The sequence below is a fragment of the Terrapene carolina genome, unplaced genomic scaffold, assembly GCF_002925995.2.
Source record: "Terrapene carolina triunguis isolate 2854851 unplaced genomic scaffold, T_m_triunguis-2.0 Scaffold212, whole genome shotgun sequence".
NCBI lineage: Eukaryota > Metazoa > Chordata > Testudines > Emydidae > Terrapene > Terrapene triunguis.
Window position 1 is genome coordinate 968,594 of NW_020664563.1, and position 15,165 is coordinate 983,758.

Below are 15,165 nucleotides of genomic sequence, written 5' to 3' on the forward strand. Positions count from 1 at the left end.
AGCTTTAAAAATTCCATCAGGCACTTTGATCTACTCATGCTTGAAAGATCAAAGCACACTACAGGGCTTCTAGTGAGCAGCAGGAACCACATGGCCATAGTGTGCTGTCAATCTGCAGTACTCTAGCATGCACAGTAAGTGTCCATGTAGACATGCTGATCAGCTTTTGAAGAGTCTGACCTTAGCAGTCACATGTGGCTATCTAGGAAGCCTGGCACCTGAGGGGCCTTCTGCCCAAGAGCAGGCCTTCCACCTTGTGCTCACACTGAGCTCTCAATGCATTCATGCTTTTTCTCAGTAGTTCTTGGAGACTGCAGTTTATTGTAAAGACCGTGACATGTACAGAAATGGAGGCCTGGTTTAGCCAAGTTACTAGAGTGTGTAGAGAGCAATCCTGTACTGGACTCCAGGAGACTAAATAACTATTCAATCCCTCTCAGACCTCCAATTCTAGGAGAGCACTCCTTTCCAGACTGAGCAGAGGAGAGAAGTGCTACAAAGCCACATGTCTCCAAGAAGGCCTCTACTGCAAATGCATAATACCCACTTAAAAGGAACTCCAATGTCACTAGTGTCAGAAAGAGTTGTCATTAGAGGCCTTGTCTGGATCTTGTTACTTGGGGCTCAAGGGAGCATTCAATCTTGCTAGGACATGCTTCTCCAGTTCCAACAGCTTTTGATAAAATATTTCAGCAGTTTCTTCCTCCACATCCACCTGCAAAAAAATCAGAGCAGTAATATTAGCCCACGAGGGCTGCAATGTGGACTGACACAGAACCGCTGGATGTTGCCAGAGATGGGCAAAGCCAAGGACAGGCTCAGTCTCCTCCTGAAAGGCACCCACTCAGCCACTTATGCCATGTGCCCAGGGAGCTGGTTAGGACTGTAGCCCAAATGACAGAGGGCTAGCATCTCCCACAGATGAGCTACAGCCCCAAATAAAAGGAAGCTGTTTCATGTGGAATAGCATGTGGAGTCACTGCCTTTGGGGGAAGGAAAGCTCCCCCAGCATTAGTACAAGCTGCTAAGGACACAGGGGTAAACTGTAGCCTCTGCAGCGAGGAAACAGCAGCACAAGCCAGGAGGAACTTGCACAGGGTATACTACTGAAACCCCCCCTCACGGCTCCTTCCCAAGACAGCCAGCATTAACCACAGCTGGAGGATGCAAGGGGTGAAATCCAGGCCTTTCAGCTGGAGTCATCACAGCCTAACATCTTTTACTTCACTCTGACTCTGCAGAGGGAATTCTCCTTTTCTATAGTGTAACTGGCTGTGGGTCCTGGCTCTGCTGTGACTGCAGCCCTTCAGCTACCAAGCACCCCATGCCTGCCCACTGCACTCCTCCCTCTCCATTCCAGCCCTGCCTGGCCCCCTGCACTCAACTCCAGCTGCCCACCCAGAAGTAGACCAAGTGTATAATTAAATCAGATAGAACAAAGTTTGCTTTGTAAGCTCTTTGGTGCAGAGACGGTCATATCTATACCATGTCTAGCACAATGGCCTGGTCTACACTGAGTTTAGTTCGAATTTAGCAGCGTTAAATCGAATTAACCCTGCACCCGTCCACACAACGAAGCCATTTACTTCAAAATAAAGGGCTCTTAAAATCGATTTCTGTACTCCTCCCCGGAGGGAGGGGGAGGATGTACCCAGAACCACCGGCAACAATGTTTTTGGCCCCATCAGGCATTGGGATCTCAACCCAGAATTCCAATGGGCAGAGGAGACTGCGGGAACTATGGGATAGCTACTCACAGTGCAACGCTCCAGAAGTCGACGCTAGCCTCAGTACAGGGACTTACACCAACGAATTAATGTGCTTAGTGTGGCTGCATACACTCGACTTTATACAATCGGTTGCCAAAAATCGAATTCTGTAAATTCGGATTAATCCCGCAGTGTAGACATACCCAATATTACGACCACAATAGATGTATTATCTTGTGTGCTTGCTACAAAGTCAGAGTAAAACTGTACAATCAGCACAGAGCCTGCATTTTGAGGACCAGTGGAACAGAAGGGGGCTTGTCAGAGCTTCCCAAGGAGAAGGCTACACAAGGGTGAAAAAAAAGAAGAAAATACTCCCCCACCTCACTGAGGTACACGTCTTGGTGGGCAGCAGTGAGAGGAGATCCTTTCTCCACCTCCCAGCAGCAAAAATCCTGCAGGTCTGCTTATACCTCTCAGTGGCTCTGAAGGGAATGGGAAAGGCTGGGCCTCACGCTGGTTTTGTTTGAACTCCTGTGATCCAATTAAGTTCAAGCCAATCCCCCTACTAGTCCATTGGGCTTCCATGTCCTCTTTGCAAGAAGTTGCATCAAGCCTTGTGTTGGTGATTCTGGTCTTGCCGCAGAAGGGCTGGGGACACGGTGCTGTAATGCCTACTCGGATGGCCACCTACCTAGGCACTCAGCTGTTAGTACAGAGGCAATGCATTCATACAGTGAGATGCAGAGACTGGCAGGCTAGGTTGGGCACAGTGCAGTAGAGTATAAATGGCAGCAAGGATGAAAGAATCAGGTCCTCAGGTAAGTGTTTTCAGCCAATATATAACAGTCCATCTCTTACTATTTGTACTCCTGGGGGAATTCTGCATCACTGCATGTGTGCAGAATTTATGTCCCTCCCCTGATTTCTTTGCTTCGGTGTAGAAAAGTGACTTTCTGACAGGGAAGCTGTGAGAGTGGTCATGCACCATTCCCCAGCAGCATGGCCATGTTGTTTAGGGCACCCAGAGCAGCCAGCAGAGAGATAAATCACTGCAGTGGTGGGGGAGGAGGGGTGTTCTGGAGATATGCCAGTGGTGGCTCCTATGATGCACTGGGCTTGCCTGCTACTCCCAGCTGGGCTGGGGGAGTACAGGACTTCCTCTTCCCCTGCAGGGTGGGGTCAGACCCACCCCCAGAAATCTCCCCCAGCTGCAGGAAGCTCTGCCCCCCACCCACTGCTTCTTGCCCCCATCGCTCTTCACCACAGGGGGAGGTGTCACTGTACAGGGAGCCACTCCCCATCTGCATTTGGACCCACCCCATACCCAGAACCCCCCCCCAAGCCTCACCCCTTCCATCTGGAGCACCCGCCCAGCCCCACCGCCCCTACATCCAAACCCCCACCCCTGCTGAGCCCCCCCTTGAACCCCAGTGAGCCCCACCCACTGCACCTGGACCACCCTGAGCCCCTCCCCCCCACACACACACACTTGAACCCTGCTCCACCTAGTCCTACTCCCCCAGCACCTAGACTCCCCCAAGGCCCCCACACCCAGGACCCCCCTCCCTTGTGCATCCAGATCCCCTGCACCCCCACTGAGCTGCTTGCACCCAGATTGCCCCACACAGAACCCTCTCACCCCACACTTGGATCCTGCCAGGCTAAGCCTGCCTACCCACAGGCCTGACAGAGGACAGGCCCCCAGGACGTTTCTGGGGCAGTCCTGGCCCTTGGGTTGTGTCAGGGTCAGGTGTAGCCTGAACACCAAGTCTGTGACCTGGGGGAGGAAGCTGCAGGGTGATCTCCCACTCTGTACAGCTAGGGGCCTGTGTTCCCCCCTGCCATGCTGGAGCCTCCACATTTATTTATTGACAAATAAAATTTGCAGAATTTTAAAATATTGTGCACAGGTTTTTTATTTACTTGGTGCAGAATTCCCTCACGAGTAAATTGGACTGCAGAGTCTTTGCTATATTTACCTTTCGGGACTCCACATAGTTCTTCCCCATTGGTGAAGTACAGCTGTGATATTTCATTAGTGCATCCAGTGACTCTGGCTTTTGTTTGAAGAGCCATACCTTTAAAGACAATAGCATACTTGTGAGGGCAGGCAGTCCAGCTTGTTCTGACAGCCTTACATTTTAGAACAAAACAGCTTGGCAACATGCAGTCCCTTCTGGCCTTACATCTATGAATACTGATGCTGGTTTCAGTAAGAGCAGAAGAGACCATCACAAGTGAGATCTAGAGACCACAGGGTCTCTCTGAAGGGGTTATTTATTTATTTAGTAGGCGAGGAAGAAGAGGGTGAAGAGCCATTTGTTTGAAGAACCTCAAATACCAGCTTAGTGTCTTAGCACTTACTATGGAAAGTGATTCAGATGTGCAGGGCAAGAGTAGGGAAACACTGCTTTGTATGTATCCATCTGGCAGAGGAGGCATTCACAATCAGCACCAGACACCCAGGGGCTGGGAGGAGTTACACACTGCAGACAAGCAGTGATTTGAGGTGCAAACCATGCTACATACCTGAGCTTCTGCTCCATTGTATGGAGTTAGTGTGTAAGTCTTGGTGAAAAAGCGTATCTGAAAGAGAATAAGAAATGAGACATGAAACTTACTAGCACTTATACCTTGGAGCAGGGACTCAAGACTGAGCTCCCTGGAGGTCAGCAGCAGTGTCAAGGCACAAGGCCCTCTGCTGCTAGTGGCCCAGCCAACAGCTCTCCCACCCCTTGAGTAAGGCCACCTGCCTATAGCTAGATGACCAGGTGTCCCATTTCAGCCCAGGGCCACTGTAAAGTCACTAGAACCATCCAGATGGCCAACACACCACCACCAGGTCGCTCCCTGATGCTGGGGGGGTGGGGCAGGCACAGGGGACCAACTAGCATCCCCCCCCCCTCCCCGATATGCCTTTCTTCCAGCCACCTCTTTCCTGAGCTGGCTCCCAAGCAGTGGGTGGAGTACAATTTGTGACAACCTGTCATCCAATGAAAAGTGATTCAGTGAGGAGGCAGCCAGCAGAGAGAGCAGACTTATTTGGGGCTGGCACAGGCAGGTCCCAACAGCAAGCAGGTAGCAGTTTGTGGCAGCAGTGCCAAGGCCAAACAGAGGCAGCTGATCTGGGGACAGATGAAAAGGTGTCTGGCTGACGGACATAGGAAGTCTGGCTGTCTGTAGATAGTGTGTGGAATATTAGCAAGGCTGGAAAACTGAGGGCTGCAGAGGAAGAGAACAGGTACAGGATGAGATAGTAAAGGAAAGAGGCGGAGGGGGGGGAAAAGAGTAAAGGGAGGTGAAGGAAAGTGAAGCGTATGGAAGAGGCCACTTTCCACCAGAGGTGCCAGGGAGAAACAAAATACACCTGAAAGCTGGGGACTTCACTGCTGAAGTTTGTATTCTCTTAGGAATCATCTTCCATGTGTAGGAACATTAATTGAGGAGGAGGAGTTCAGAGGCACTGATTATCTAGCTCTGTTTCTACTGGAGCGGGAAGTTTACGATATGCCAATGCTTAGTGCTTTGAAAATACCAGCCTAGTTAGTAACTATGGTTCATGTGTTCAAGAACAGTCTCAGATTTGGGGTCCCTCTGCTTTCAGTTGCCCAGTTTCTGCTTAGTTCCCAGAGGTGCTGAGCACCAATAACTCTGATTGGGGCTATGGGAGTGGTGAGTGCTCAGCACCTCTGGGAAATGAACTTAAGGCATGATGAGGCTGAGCAACCAGAGATCAAAGGCCATGGTTAAAATCTGCTTCCCCATCTAGGGGCCCCCCCACTAGCACTTCTCAGCAGCAATACTGATCTTGGGCCATAAAAGGCGATTGGTGGTAGAGTCCCCTTCCCAGCTCCAGAAAGCCTCACCCACTGCAGAGCATCACCCCACTCTTGTGCTTTGGGTTAAATTAACTGAAGGGAAATTCCCAGGCTTGGCTTTTTTAAGGTTCCTTTCTCTTCTAGCCTACGCCAGTCCCAGACGCTAGCTCTCGATTCCCAGAGGGCTCTCTCTACCTGCCTGCTATCAAGGTGGAGCATAATTCACCTACAGTTCCCTAAGTATTTCAACAACTGCTAACAGAGTGAAGCAGCAGGAGACCCTTGCCATTCTGTTACAACATGCATGGCAAAGGACCCACTGTACCAGCTTCTTCTCTGGCTATTGCAGCACATGGCACACAGTAGTATCCCATCACAAGGCACATAACCATGGGGCACCACCTAACTGGTAGCACTGGCTTCACACCCATTTACAAACATATGAACAGGGAAAAAATGGCTGGCTATTCACCAGCCCTCTCCAAATAAGGAGCCCCATGCTATCTAGGCATCTCTTTGCTGAAACTTCACCTCCCAGACTGACCCTGCTGGTCCTAAGGGCCAAATCGTCACTTTGCTTCACATTGAGTTGGGAAGTGGCCTTTCGCCAATCTGCTGCATTTCCATTCATACTAGGAGCGAAGGACACTGTACAACTGCTTTGGTGATAAGGCACTGTGTATACCCCTAGGAGTGAAACACCCAAGACCATCCCACCCCAAAGAAGAGTTGAAAATAAACCCACATTTTCAGAGAGATTACTCACTATCCACATGATGGGCATAAGCAGCTTCCAGAAGAAAGATGGCAGAATTCCATAAGTCAGGTTAGTCATCACAAGACCTGGGCAAACTACACTGGAATACAGCCCCTGCAGAAGGGGAAGGAGAGGATACAAGCCAACAGTAAATGCTGCAAATCTGCTTGGAAAGAACACACCAGACAAGTATTTACAAGGTGGCTTGCACCTTCCAAAGGCCTCACAACGTAAAGTCAGCAGATGCCCCTGTGCAGCGGCGATCATAGAATATCAGGGTTGGAAGGGACCTCAGGAGGTCATCTAGTCCAACCCCCTGCTCAAAGCAGGACCAATCCCCAGACAGATTTTTACCCCAGTTCCCTAAATGGCCCCCTCAAGGATTGAACTCACAACCCTGGGTTTAGCAGGCCAATGCTCAAACCACTGAGCTATCCTCCCCCCCCGTGTAGAGAAGTATTACACATTCCTCCTCCTTTATAGTTAAGCCCTCTCCCACCAAACAGCAGTTAGACACCAGTAAGGGATGGCAACTCTTTCCAGAAAGAAGGCTGCCACTTATGGACTGGCACAGAACAATGGAATGAATGCTGCTTTCCCGTCACAGGCCCATGACAGAGAAGGCCCTGCCTCTTGTCTGAGATGGTCAACAGCTCCCACACCAGTATCGGCTGCCATGCCACAGATTTTACAGGCCATCCAGTCACATTAGATAGGGCAAGTATTTTTAGAATGGCTATCAACTCCTACCTCTGAGCATAAGCCACATCAGTTGGCAGAGGTCTCCCTTACAGGCAGGTTATTCTATAGTTGTCCCATATGAGTTGCTTGCACCTTCCGCTAAAATGTTTCTTAGCCAGTCTTAGGCAGGTTGCTAGACTAGATGGACTGCTTAATTTGTATGACAGAGCAGGCCAATCATCATGTGGATGACTCCACAGAATGGAAGATTTATTATACATCAATACAATGCAGCCAGCGAAGACAGATAATGTCTGTCCCAAAGACAAGGCTACAGCTTCCAAGTATTCTGAAGGTAAGAGCTCAATTATGCTCAAGTAAGCAACTTCTGCAAACATTCCCCACCACATCCTACCAACTATACCTACTTGAAACTCACTCTAGCTAAGCTCCTTCACATCCATGAGCAATCGATTAAGCAACTGAACACTGTTATGTGGAAACAATTATGCATCAACATACTACTGCCACTGAAGAGCATCCCACCTTATCAACATTTCTGAGGCCCACGTATGACAGCTTTCCGCATCATACCATAGGAAAGACACCCTCACCTGCTTGTTAAAGTGCTTGTTCAAAGCCACACTAGCAAGGTCAGTGGCATATTTGGAGGAACTGTAAGGCTCTTTGCCTTTGCTGTGCTGGTAGTCAGTGAGACTGAAAGCAGACTTCCTGGCATTGCTGGAAGAGGTCCAGATAAGCAGGGAGGGCTTTTCAAGGCAACATAGCAGAGGCTCAAGCTGCCGAATCTAAGGAGATGAGAGAGTTATTGTCCTGGGATAACTACTGAAATGGATATTTGAAAATAATTCCCACTTCTCAGTTACGCTGGTCTAGAGGGCAGGGGTTTGGGTTAACTGACTGCACAAGAAACAAGTAAGTGGAGAATCATGTCACTGGTGTACCTCAGACCCAGATCCTGGTTGGTAGCATTTTATAGCCTGTTTGCATTCACTTTGCACAGAAGACAAGCTGCAAAGTAGTGAGAACCAGGTCTGTGTTTCTCTTAGGAGCCAACATGTCTGCTGGCTGTGCAGAGTAACCCTGAAGTAATTCTAACTCTTTCAGTAATCAGTGTTGCCTGCACATTGGGAAATCCCAGACCTGGCTGTCATTCAGCCACTAGGAGACAGCTGACCAGGCCAGGGTACGTACAGGGGATGGTGTGGGCTCCTGCCCTATGCCTGGGCCACTGCACATTACTCAACTACACTCCAGACTGGGTCAATGTACAGGAACATTGAAAGAGAGTTGAAACTGACTCATTTAATTCCTGCTCTACCCAAAACTGCACACTGACCCAGAATCAGGGCCTGACTGCCAGAAGCAGCTTTACCAGTATAAAGTGCCCAAAGAGGTTTGTTTCAAACACAGCCTGCAGGCCATCTGCAGTGATGCAGTCTTCTTGAGTTATCAGCCCCTCCGCCGTGCTCAGCATGTGGACTGCTTTCCTGGAATACAAGACGACAGATTTTAGACAGAGCTACAGCTTCTTCAGGTGACAATTTTATTGAACAATTCTAAGGGCTGGTCTTCACTACCCGCCCGGATCGGTAGTAGAAAATCGATCTCTCAGGGATCGATTTAACGCGTCTCGTCGGGACACGATAATCGATCCCCGAATCGACACGTGTACTCCACCAGCCCAGGTAGGAGTAAGCGCCATCGACGGGGGAGCCGCGGCGGTCGATTTGCCGCCGTCCTCACAGCAGGGTAAGTCGGATCAGATACGCAAATTCAGCTACACTATTCCCGTAGCTGAATTTGCGTATCTGAAATCGATCCCCCCCGTAGTGCAGACGTAGCCTAAAACATTCCCACTTACCAGTTTTAGTATTTTGACCAGCTCTAAAAAAAAAAAAAAAAAAATTGGAAAACTCCTTGCAGAACCAAATTCAGAAGCAGTTTTTATTTTGAAGGTTCAAAATAGTCTGTTTTTTCAAAAAAAAATCACTTTTTAAAAAGGAAGAATTCTGATAATCGTAAATATTTAACAGCATAAATTTTGAAAAACAAAGATCCCAGTGCCGGAGTTTGTTTGCTTTGTATTTTTAAAAACAAAAAATTGTTTAAAGTAGTCTTTCAACTGAACTTTGAAAGCCAGCTCCCATTTTTATTGAGATTTGATTTTAGAGATTTGTTATTACAACAGAAAACAGTTTAAAGAAAAAAAACTGATCAGTTTGCTGCTCACAAACTAAATGGGAGCCTGTAACATGGGCTGTAACTCAGAGGAAAAGCAGTCTAGAGTGGTTAAAGCAAATGATAAGAGTCAGGAGTTCCTGGCTCGTGAGTGAATTTGCACTCACTTAACTTCCATGACTCGTTTTCCCTATAGCTATGGAGAGAGAGAGATAGGGATGACCTATTTCCCTACTTCAGAGGGATACAACAAATCATAATTCATTGCTCTTTGAGAAGTACTTGATGCCCTGCAATGTTGTGGCTGATCTGCTCTCTCCCAGCCTCCTGTGCACACCTACAGGCTGATCCTAAAGACTCAATGAAGGCTGTATGGTGACCCATTTCTATTAGTATTTTTGCCTCCCCACCCACAACCCCCATCTCATGCCCAGTAGGCCATTAATACATCTGAGTTGTCTGGTGGAATTCATTCCTCCTTCCAGCTGTCAAATCCATAGTCTCCACCTACAGAACCAGTTTTGCCTCCATACTTTTATGCTGTTACAAGACCTGTGTATACATCAGCCTACGTTAAGGGTATGATTTTTTTACGGAGATGGTTACATTGGTATAAAAATGCCTTATACCAGTATAGCTTACTCCCCCTTCCCATACAGGAATCAACTGTACCAGTATAAGCACTTGTATACCAGTAACGGTCTGCATGATGTGAGCTGTACCGCTCCAACCATACCAGTACAGTTAAAGCTTTCCATGTTTGAGAAGTGAGCACATGGATCTAGGCCTTCTTCAAACTGTTCAAGCCGCCCATCCCCAGCCTTGGCTCACATCCAGTTTCTCTTCTCCTGTTCTCAAGCTGTTAAACACAGATGTTAAGATCCTGTCAGAGGCAGAGACCTGACACTACCTTAACTACAGCATCCCCAGCATGCCTCCACAGCAGTCTCAACTCTACTTTTGATTTTCATCTGCCAATCAAGATCTTGCTGGTCTCTTTAAACAGAGAAGTTGCCTACCACAGCCTCATCCCCCCTACTTCACTAGAGGCTCAAACCTCAGAAGCCCCTTACTTCTGCCTGCTATCCCTTTAATACCCTTCCCTACCTCAATACATGCGTCTCCTTCCTTCTCAGTCTCCCCACACCTTCCCCACTGCCTTAAACATACTGTTCCCCCATGCTCTCAACAACCTTCTCTAGACCAGGGGTTCTCACAACAACCTTTTTGGTGACCATGTAATAACCTCACGACTCCCTGAGGGGTTATGACCCCCCGTTTGAGAACCCGTTATAATCCATTGAATCCAGTTTGGCAAGCCTTTCTGCTTTACCTGGACTGTAAACTCTTCTGAGCAGAAGGCCTTTGTAGGCCACCACGCACATTTATGACTTTCTAAGTAATGACTATAACAAAAAAGATCTGTTCACCTTTTAGCTAACCACCCACTCATTCAGTGTTTCATTAACCATCCCTCACATTATCAGCCATCCGAAATCTCAGTGAATCACTGGAACATTCATTCATGCCATCATCCATTTCTTATCTCCCCTCCCCCTACTCATCCAAGGACAAAACTAGGAAGAGAAAAGTATCTGACTGTTACTTAAGGATGGTATCTTGTACCCAGAAAAGAGACCAGAGATCAGTGCTTTGAAGCTAATGTGGGTATTTGGCATGATCCCAGCATTCAGGAAGAGATAGTCCAAGCGCTGAAACCTACACAAAGGAAACACAAACAGCGTGGTTGGTTATGGCTATTACCTATAACATATCGTGTAAACACAACACACACACACCCCAACACAGCTAATGCTAGCCCACAATGGAGACAGGAGCTCAGAGACAAGTCATTTCTGTATTTTGAAGTTCAAAGTAGTATTAAGCTAATCATGAAGATGTCATTTCACAAAATAAAACTAGACATGATCCAGAGCTAGGATCCAGAATAAATTTCCCCAGATTCTGAGAATACTTGGATTCAGAGTTCTTGACTGAGCCCATTATAGGGATCTGAACAGTAAAATTCACTCTGAATATAAAATCCCACAAAATCTGGAGTGTTGGGGGGTCAAATCTAGAGTTCTTAAAATATAACTGATGCCCACAAGTAATCCATTTTCCAAACTTCTGTATGCTTCAAATTTCAGTTAGCTATCCAGGATTTTCTTCAAGAGAAAATAAGATTAGGTTAATTCAATGGGATTTAGGCACCTAACATCCACAGGCTAATATCTGGTGGGACTGGGATTTTTAGAACACAGATATCACCACAGTAACTCTGCAGTTACTACTTTCCAACTAACAATCTCAAAGCAGTGTGTAAACAAAACTTCACCACCCCTGAAACATAGGCAAGTGAGGAACTCAGACGTGACTTGACCTGCAATGGAAGAATCAGATTTCCTATTGTTGCCACCATCAGTTCAGCTCCTTTGGAGAGGTTGGAAGCAATACTGGGAGCCTTAGTACATACATCCTGAGGCTGATGCATTTTTGCTGTGTTGTCTAACCCTCTCAAATCAGATTTAGATGGCTCTCCTGTTTCAGAAGAGCTAGTGGAAGCAACACTGGGGAGTGTCTGACTAAAAAGCCCAAGATAGCCAAAGGCTTTAGAGAAACTTGGAAAGCCAACTCTCCTGTTCAAGATATGACATTGTGGCCACCAACATTAAGGCAAGTGGCAAACAGACCACTTCCTGTCTGGAGCTACCTGTGCTCCTTGTTTCAGGGAAAAGCTTTAGCATTTCAGGCTCAGTGGTGTACTTTTGGACTGTGGTAGGTGAAAGAGGTCACTGCAGTAGCTGAAAAGGTAAGATTGGTGGTCGTGGGGGGGGGGGGAGAAAGAGGGAGAAGAGAGAGACACAACAGCAGGGGATTGGACTAGATGACCTCCTGAGCTCTCTTCCAACCCTAATCTTCTATGATTCTATGACTGCTGCCTGAAACAAATGCAAGCTGGGTAAGGAGTCCCCCCTTTGCCCTATGCACACTACAGAATGGCATTTGGAAGAGGGATTTGAACAGCACCGGCTGAGCTCAAGGAGGGCACCTCTCAGCCCTTTCCCCCGATTCAGAGTGAAAAAAACTGACTGTGCTTCAGGCTTATTCCCAGGCCTGGCTCCCAGTACCACAGGCAGCACAGGGTGGGCCGGGGAGAGACACCTGCTGGATGCAGCAGATTGAACCGGAGGGGTCCCTACTGCCCGCTCACCTCAGCCAGGGCTAGGGGCACAGCACCCACCCTCCTCGAGCCCGGGCGGACGCCACACACCTGCGCTGGATCTCGCTGGCTGCCCGCAGGACGGACTCCAGGCTGCTGACATCCAGGCGCACGAGGGTGACCTGGGCGGCCGGGTGGGCGGCCAGCAGCACGGCCTTGGTGGCAGCGGCCTTCTGCATACTCCGGCAGGCCAGGCACAGCCGGACCCCAGCGTCCTCCCGCAGCAACCGCTTGCATAGGGCGGAGCCGATACCACTGCAACAGCCCAGGGAGAGAAGAGCCAGGTCAGCGCGGGGCCGCCTCCAACCCCAACCCGAGCTCCCCGAGCGAGCCCGCTCGCCCCTGGGGTCCCATCCGCTCCTAGAGAGCCCGTCCCACACAGAGACAGAGCCCCGCCAGATGGACGAGGGTGTTCCCGCCTCACCTGCTAGCGCCGGTGACCAACACCACGGGTTGCATCGCTCGGTCCAGAGCGGGCACAATAAACTAGCGAGCTTCACCGTGCGCCATTATAATCCGCGCGCACGGCCTCGCCCCTCGGCGGGCAGAACGCCACTCGGGCAGCCCCGCCCACTCTGGTTCGTCTCCCCACCTCCGCCTCGCTCCCGTAGACACCGCCCCGCACAGCAACCTTCCAAGCAGGGAGCTCGCGGGGGCCCTCGGCCGTGGCGTGACTGTGGGTTCATGGGCGGGCACGGGCTGAGCGGCGCCCAATCATCGCGGGGCTGCTTGGGCGCTCAGCAAAGGTGGAGTGGGCCGAGTGGAGCCCCGCCCGCAGTGACAGCGGGGCTCCCGGCCCCTGCCCCATGGCAGGCGCGGGCTTGGAGCTTAGGGTTACCATAGTTCCAGTTCCCCAGTCGAGGTGCTGTGCAGGGCGGGGTACAGTTTCTATTTGGAATAGCTAACATGTATAAATAAGTGTAATGGCCTCCCAAGTAAATGTCAATCCCATGTCTCTTCAGACAGGCCACCCAGGCATATTTCTCTGTAGAGCTCATCTTTCCCAGCAGTGGCTGATGGCTCAGCAAGTAGCCATGAAAGTCTTAGCAAGATGTGGGCCTGATGTTGTACTGTACACGCAGGCAGGGCCGGCTCTGGCTTTTTTGCCGCCCCAGGCAAAAAAGCCTCCGGCCGGGCCCCCCCCCCACGGGGGGGGGCGGCCGGAGCCCCGGGGGGAGGGCGGCGAGCCCCGGCGGGGGCTCCGCTCTCCCCCGGCGGCCGGGGGGGAGGGCGCCGGAGCCCTGGGAGGAGGGCGGCGAGCCCCGGCGGGGGCTCGGCTCTCCCCCGACCCCGGCGGCCAGAGCGCCGGGGGCAGGGCGGCGAGCCCAGCTGTGGCCCCGCTCTCCCCGGGGGCCGGAGCGCCGCGCCGCCCCCCTCCAGGTGCCGCCTCAAGCACCAGCTTGGTTGCCTGGTGCCTGGAGCCGGCCCTGCATGCAGGATCCCTTTCAGCAACGCAGCAGTCTTAAGTTGTTCCTTTCCTTTGTCCACCGGCTTGGCATCAATGAAAAAACTTGCATTGTGAGAGGGAACAGAAAAGAAGCAATCTTCTGTGCAATCTTTAACAGCAACATTCAATGGTTTTGGACTTCTCAAAATATTTGATCCATTTTTGGTAATTTGCTAGGAAATTATTGAGCTCTTCATCACGGTTGGAACCTTCCATACATTTCTTGAGAGTGCTGAACTGATCAAAGCGCTTAACGTCATCAATGTGTACCCCCTTTTCTGTCAGGTATTTGACACAAGACTCCACATCATTCCAATTTAGTGTCTTACTCAGGGCAATCCTGCCCACATGAAACGAGAAGTCTCCAAGGATTCCATCCACAGCTCCAAATACTCTAAGCATGTGCTGAACAGACATTCTGCTTTAGCCAAGAATGCATTACATCAAGTCCCTCCTTGCACTTTTGTGACAGTCTATTCCATTTTGTTCACCACTTTTACAAGACTCTGATAACTTTTGCACAAAGTGATATAAGAATGAGAGACAGTGGCTTCCACTTCACTTCAAGTTCTTCTCCTCGCCCCATCTCTCTGCTCATGACATTTAGGAATACCTGAAGGACAGTGAACTAAGAGGGAGGCAGCCCAGGCTGAGAAGAAGCCAAGCCTGTGAAATTTACTACAGCTTGTGGTGAGAGAAATGCTTTTGCTTTTAAGTTCACTTAACTTGTTATTAAGTTAGGTATTAGCTTGTGTTTTTATCTTTTTATTTTCTTTTGTAATCAATCCTGACTTTTATGTATCAGCACTTGTAGTCACTTAAGTTTATTAACTACAAAAAGATAGATTTTACCAGTGTATTTAGATTTAAGTGCCTGAGAAACTCCACTTCAGATAACAAGATTTGCGCATATCATTTTTCTTTGATAAAATGACAGACTTTCTCGGAGCTTGTATTGTTCAGGAGGTACTGAGCAGTACAAGACATATTTCTGGGTGAAAGTCTGGGACTGAGAATCTGCTGGTATTCTTCTGCAATGTAATTCATGAGTGACTAGCTAGCAACACTAAATACTGTGTAGCTGGGAGCAAGTTACATGCTGGAGGCTGTGTGTGGCGGGACAGGAGTAGCTGTTCATCAGCAAAGCAGTGTAAAAAGAATCCCAGGTTGGAGAACTGAAGAGACATCTATTCAGCGGTCCAGATTGTACCTGGGGTATGTCACAGCCAGTAGTCCCTTAACTTTCAGCGACATGAGGTTCTGGGTCTTGTGTTCAAGAACAGCGTGCACAGAGTTGAAGCTTTTCACCACTTCCACAATGGAGT

At 49.3% G+C, this 15,165-nt stretch overlaps 1 protein-coding gene across 3 annotated transcripts; it reads right to left on the reverse strand.

Annotated features, from left to right (window-relative positions):
• Nucleotides 1-582: 582 nt before the first annotated feature.
• Nucleotides 583-12,922, reverse strand: HSD17B7 (hydroxysteroid 17-beta dehydrogenase 7). 3 transcript variants are annotated; one of them, XM_026656124.2, is made up of 9 exons: nt 12,818-12,922; nt 12,445-12,648; nt 10,797-10,889; nt 8,365-8,479; nt 7,583-7,777; nt 6,297-6,401; nt 4,242-4,298; nt 3,692-3,790; nt 583-715 (listed from the first exon to the last, which is right to left on the reverse strand). In XM_026656124.2, the coding sequence occupies exons 1-9, from the start codon at nt 12,850-12,852 to the stop codon at nt 614-616; spliced, it is 1,005 nt and encodes a 334-aa protein (XP_026511909.1). In that variant the 5' UTR covers nt 12,853-12,922; the 3' UTR covers nt 583-613. The 3 variants fall into 3 exon arrangements, with proteins under 3 accessions (XP_026511909.1, XP_026511910.1, XP_026511911.1); XM_026656125.2 differs by lacking the exon at nt 7,583-7,777; XM_026656126.1 differs by lacking the exons at nt 583-715; nt 3,692-3,790; nt 4,242-4,298; nt 6,297-6,401; nt 7,583-7,777 and having other exon boundaries at nt 8,371-8,479; nt 10,777-10,889.
• Nucleotides 12,923-15,165: the final 2,243 nt, after the last annotated feature.

What these genes read in the sequence shown, in the direction of transcription:
- HSD17B7 (XM_026656124.2), bottom strand. Translation starts at nt 12,852, where the DNA reads ATGCAACCCGTGGTGTTGGTCACCGGCGCTAGCAG. An exon ending in TTGGTCACCGGCGCTAGCAG is followed by an intron (nt 12,649 to 12,817) that starts GTGAGGCGGGAA and finishes GGGCTGTTGCAG; the next exon opens with TGGTATCGGCTCCGCCCTAT. An exon ending in ACTATGTGGAGTCCCGAAAG is followed by an intron (nt 716 to 3,691) that starts GTAAATATAGCA and finishes ATTTTTTTGCAG; the next exon opens with GTGGATGTGGAGGAAGAAAC.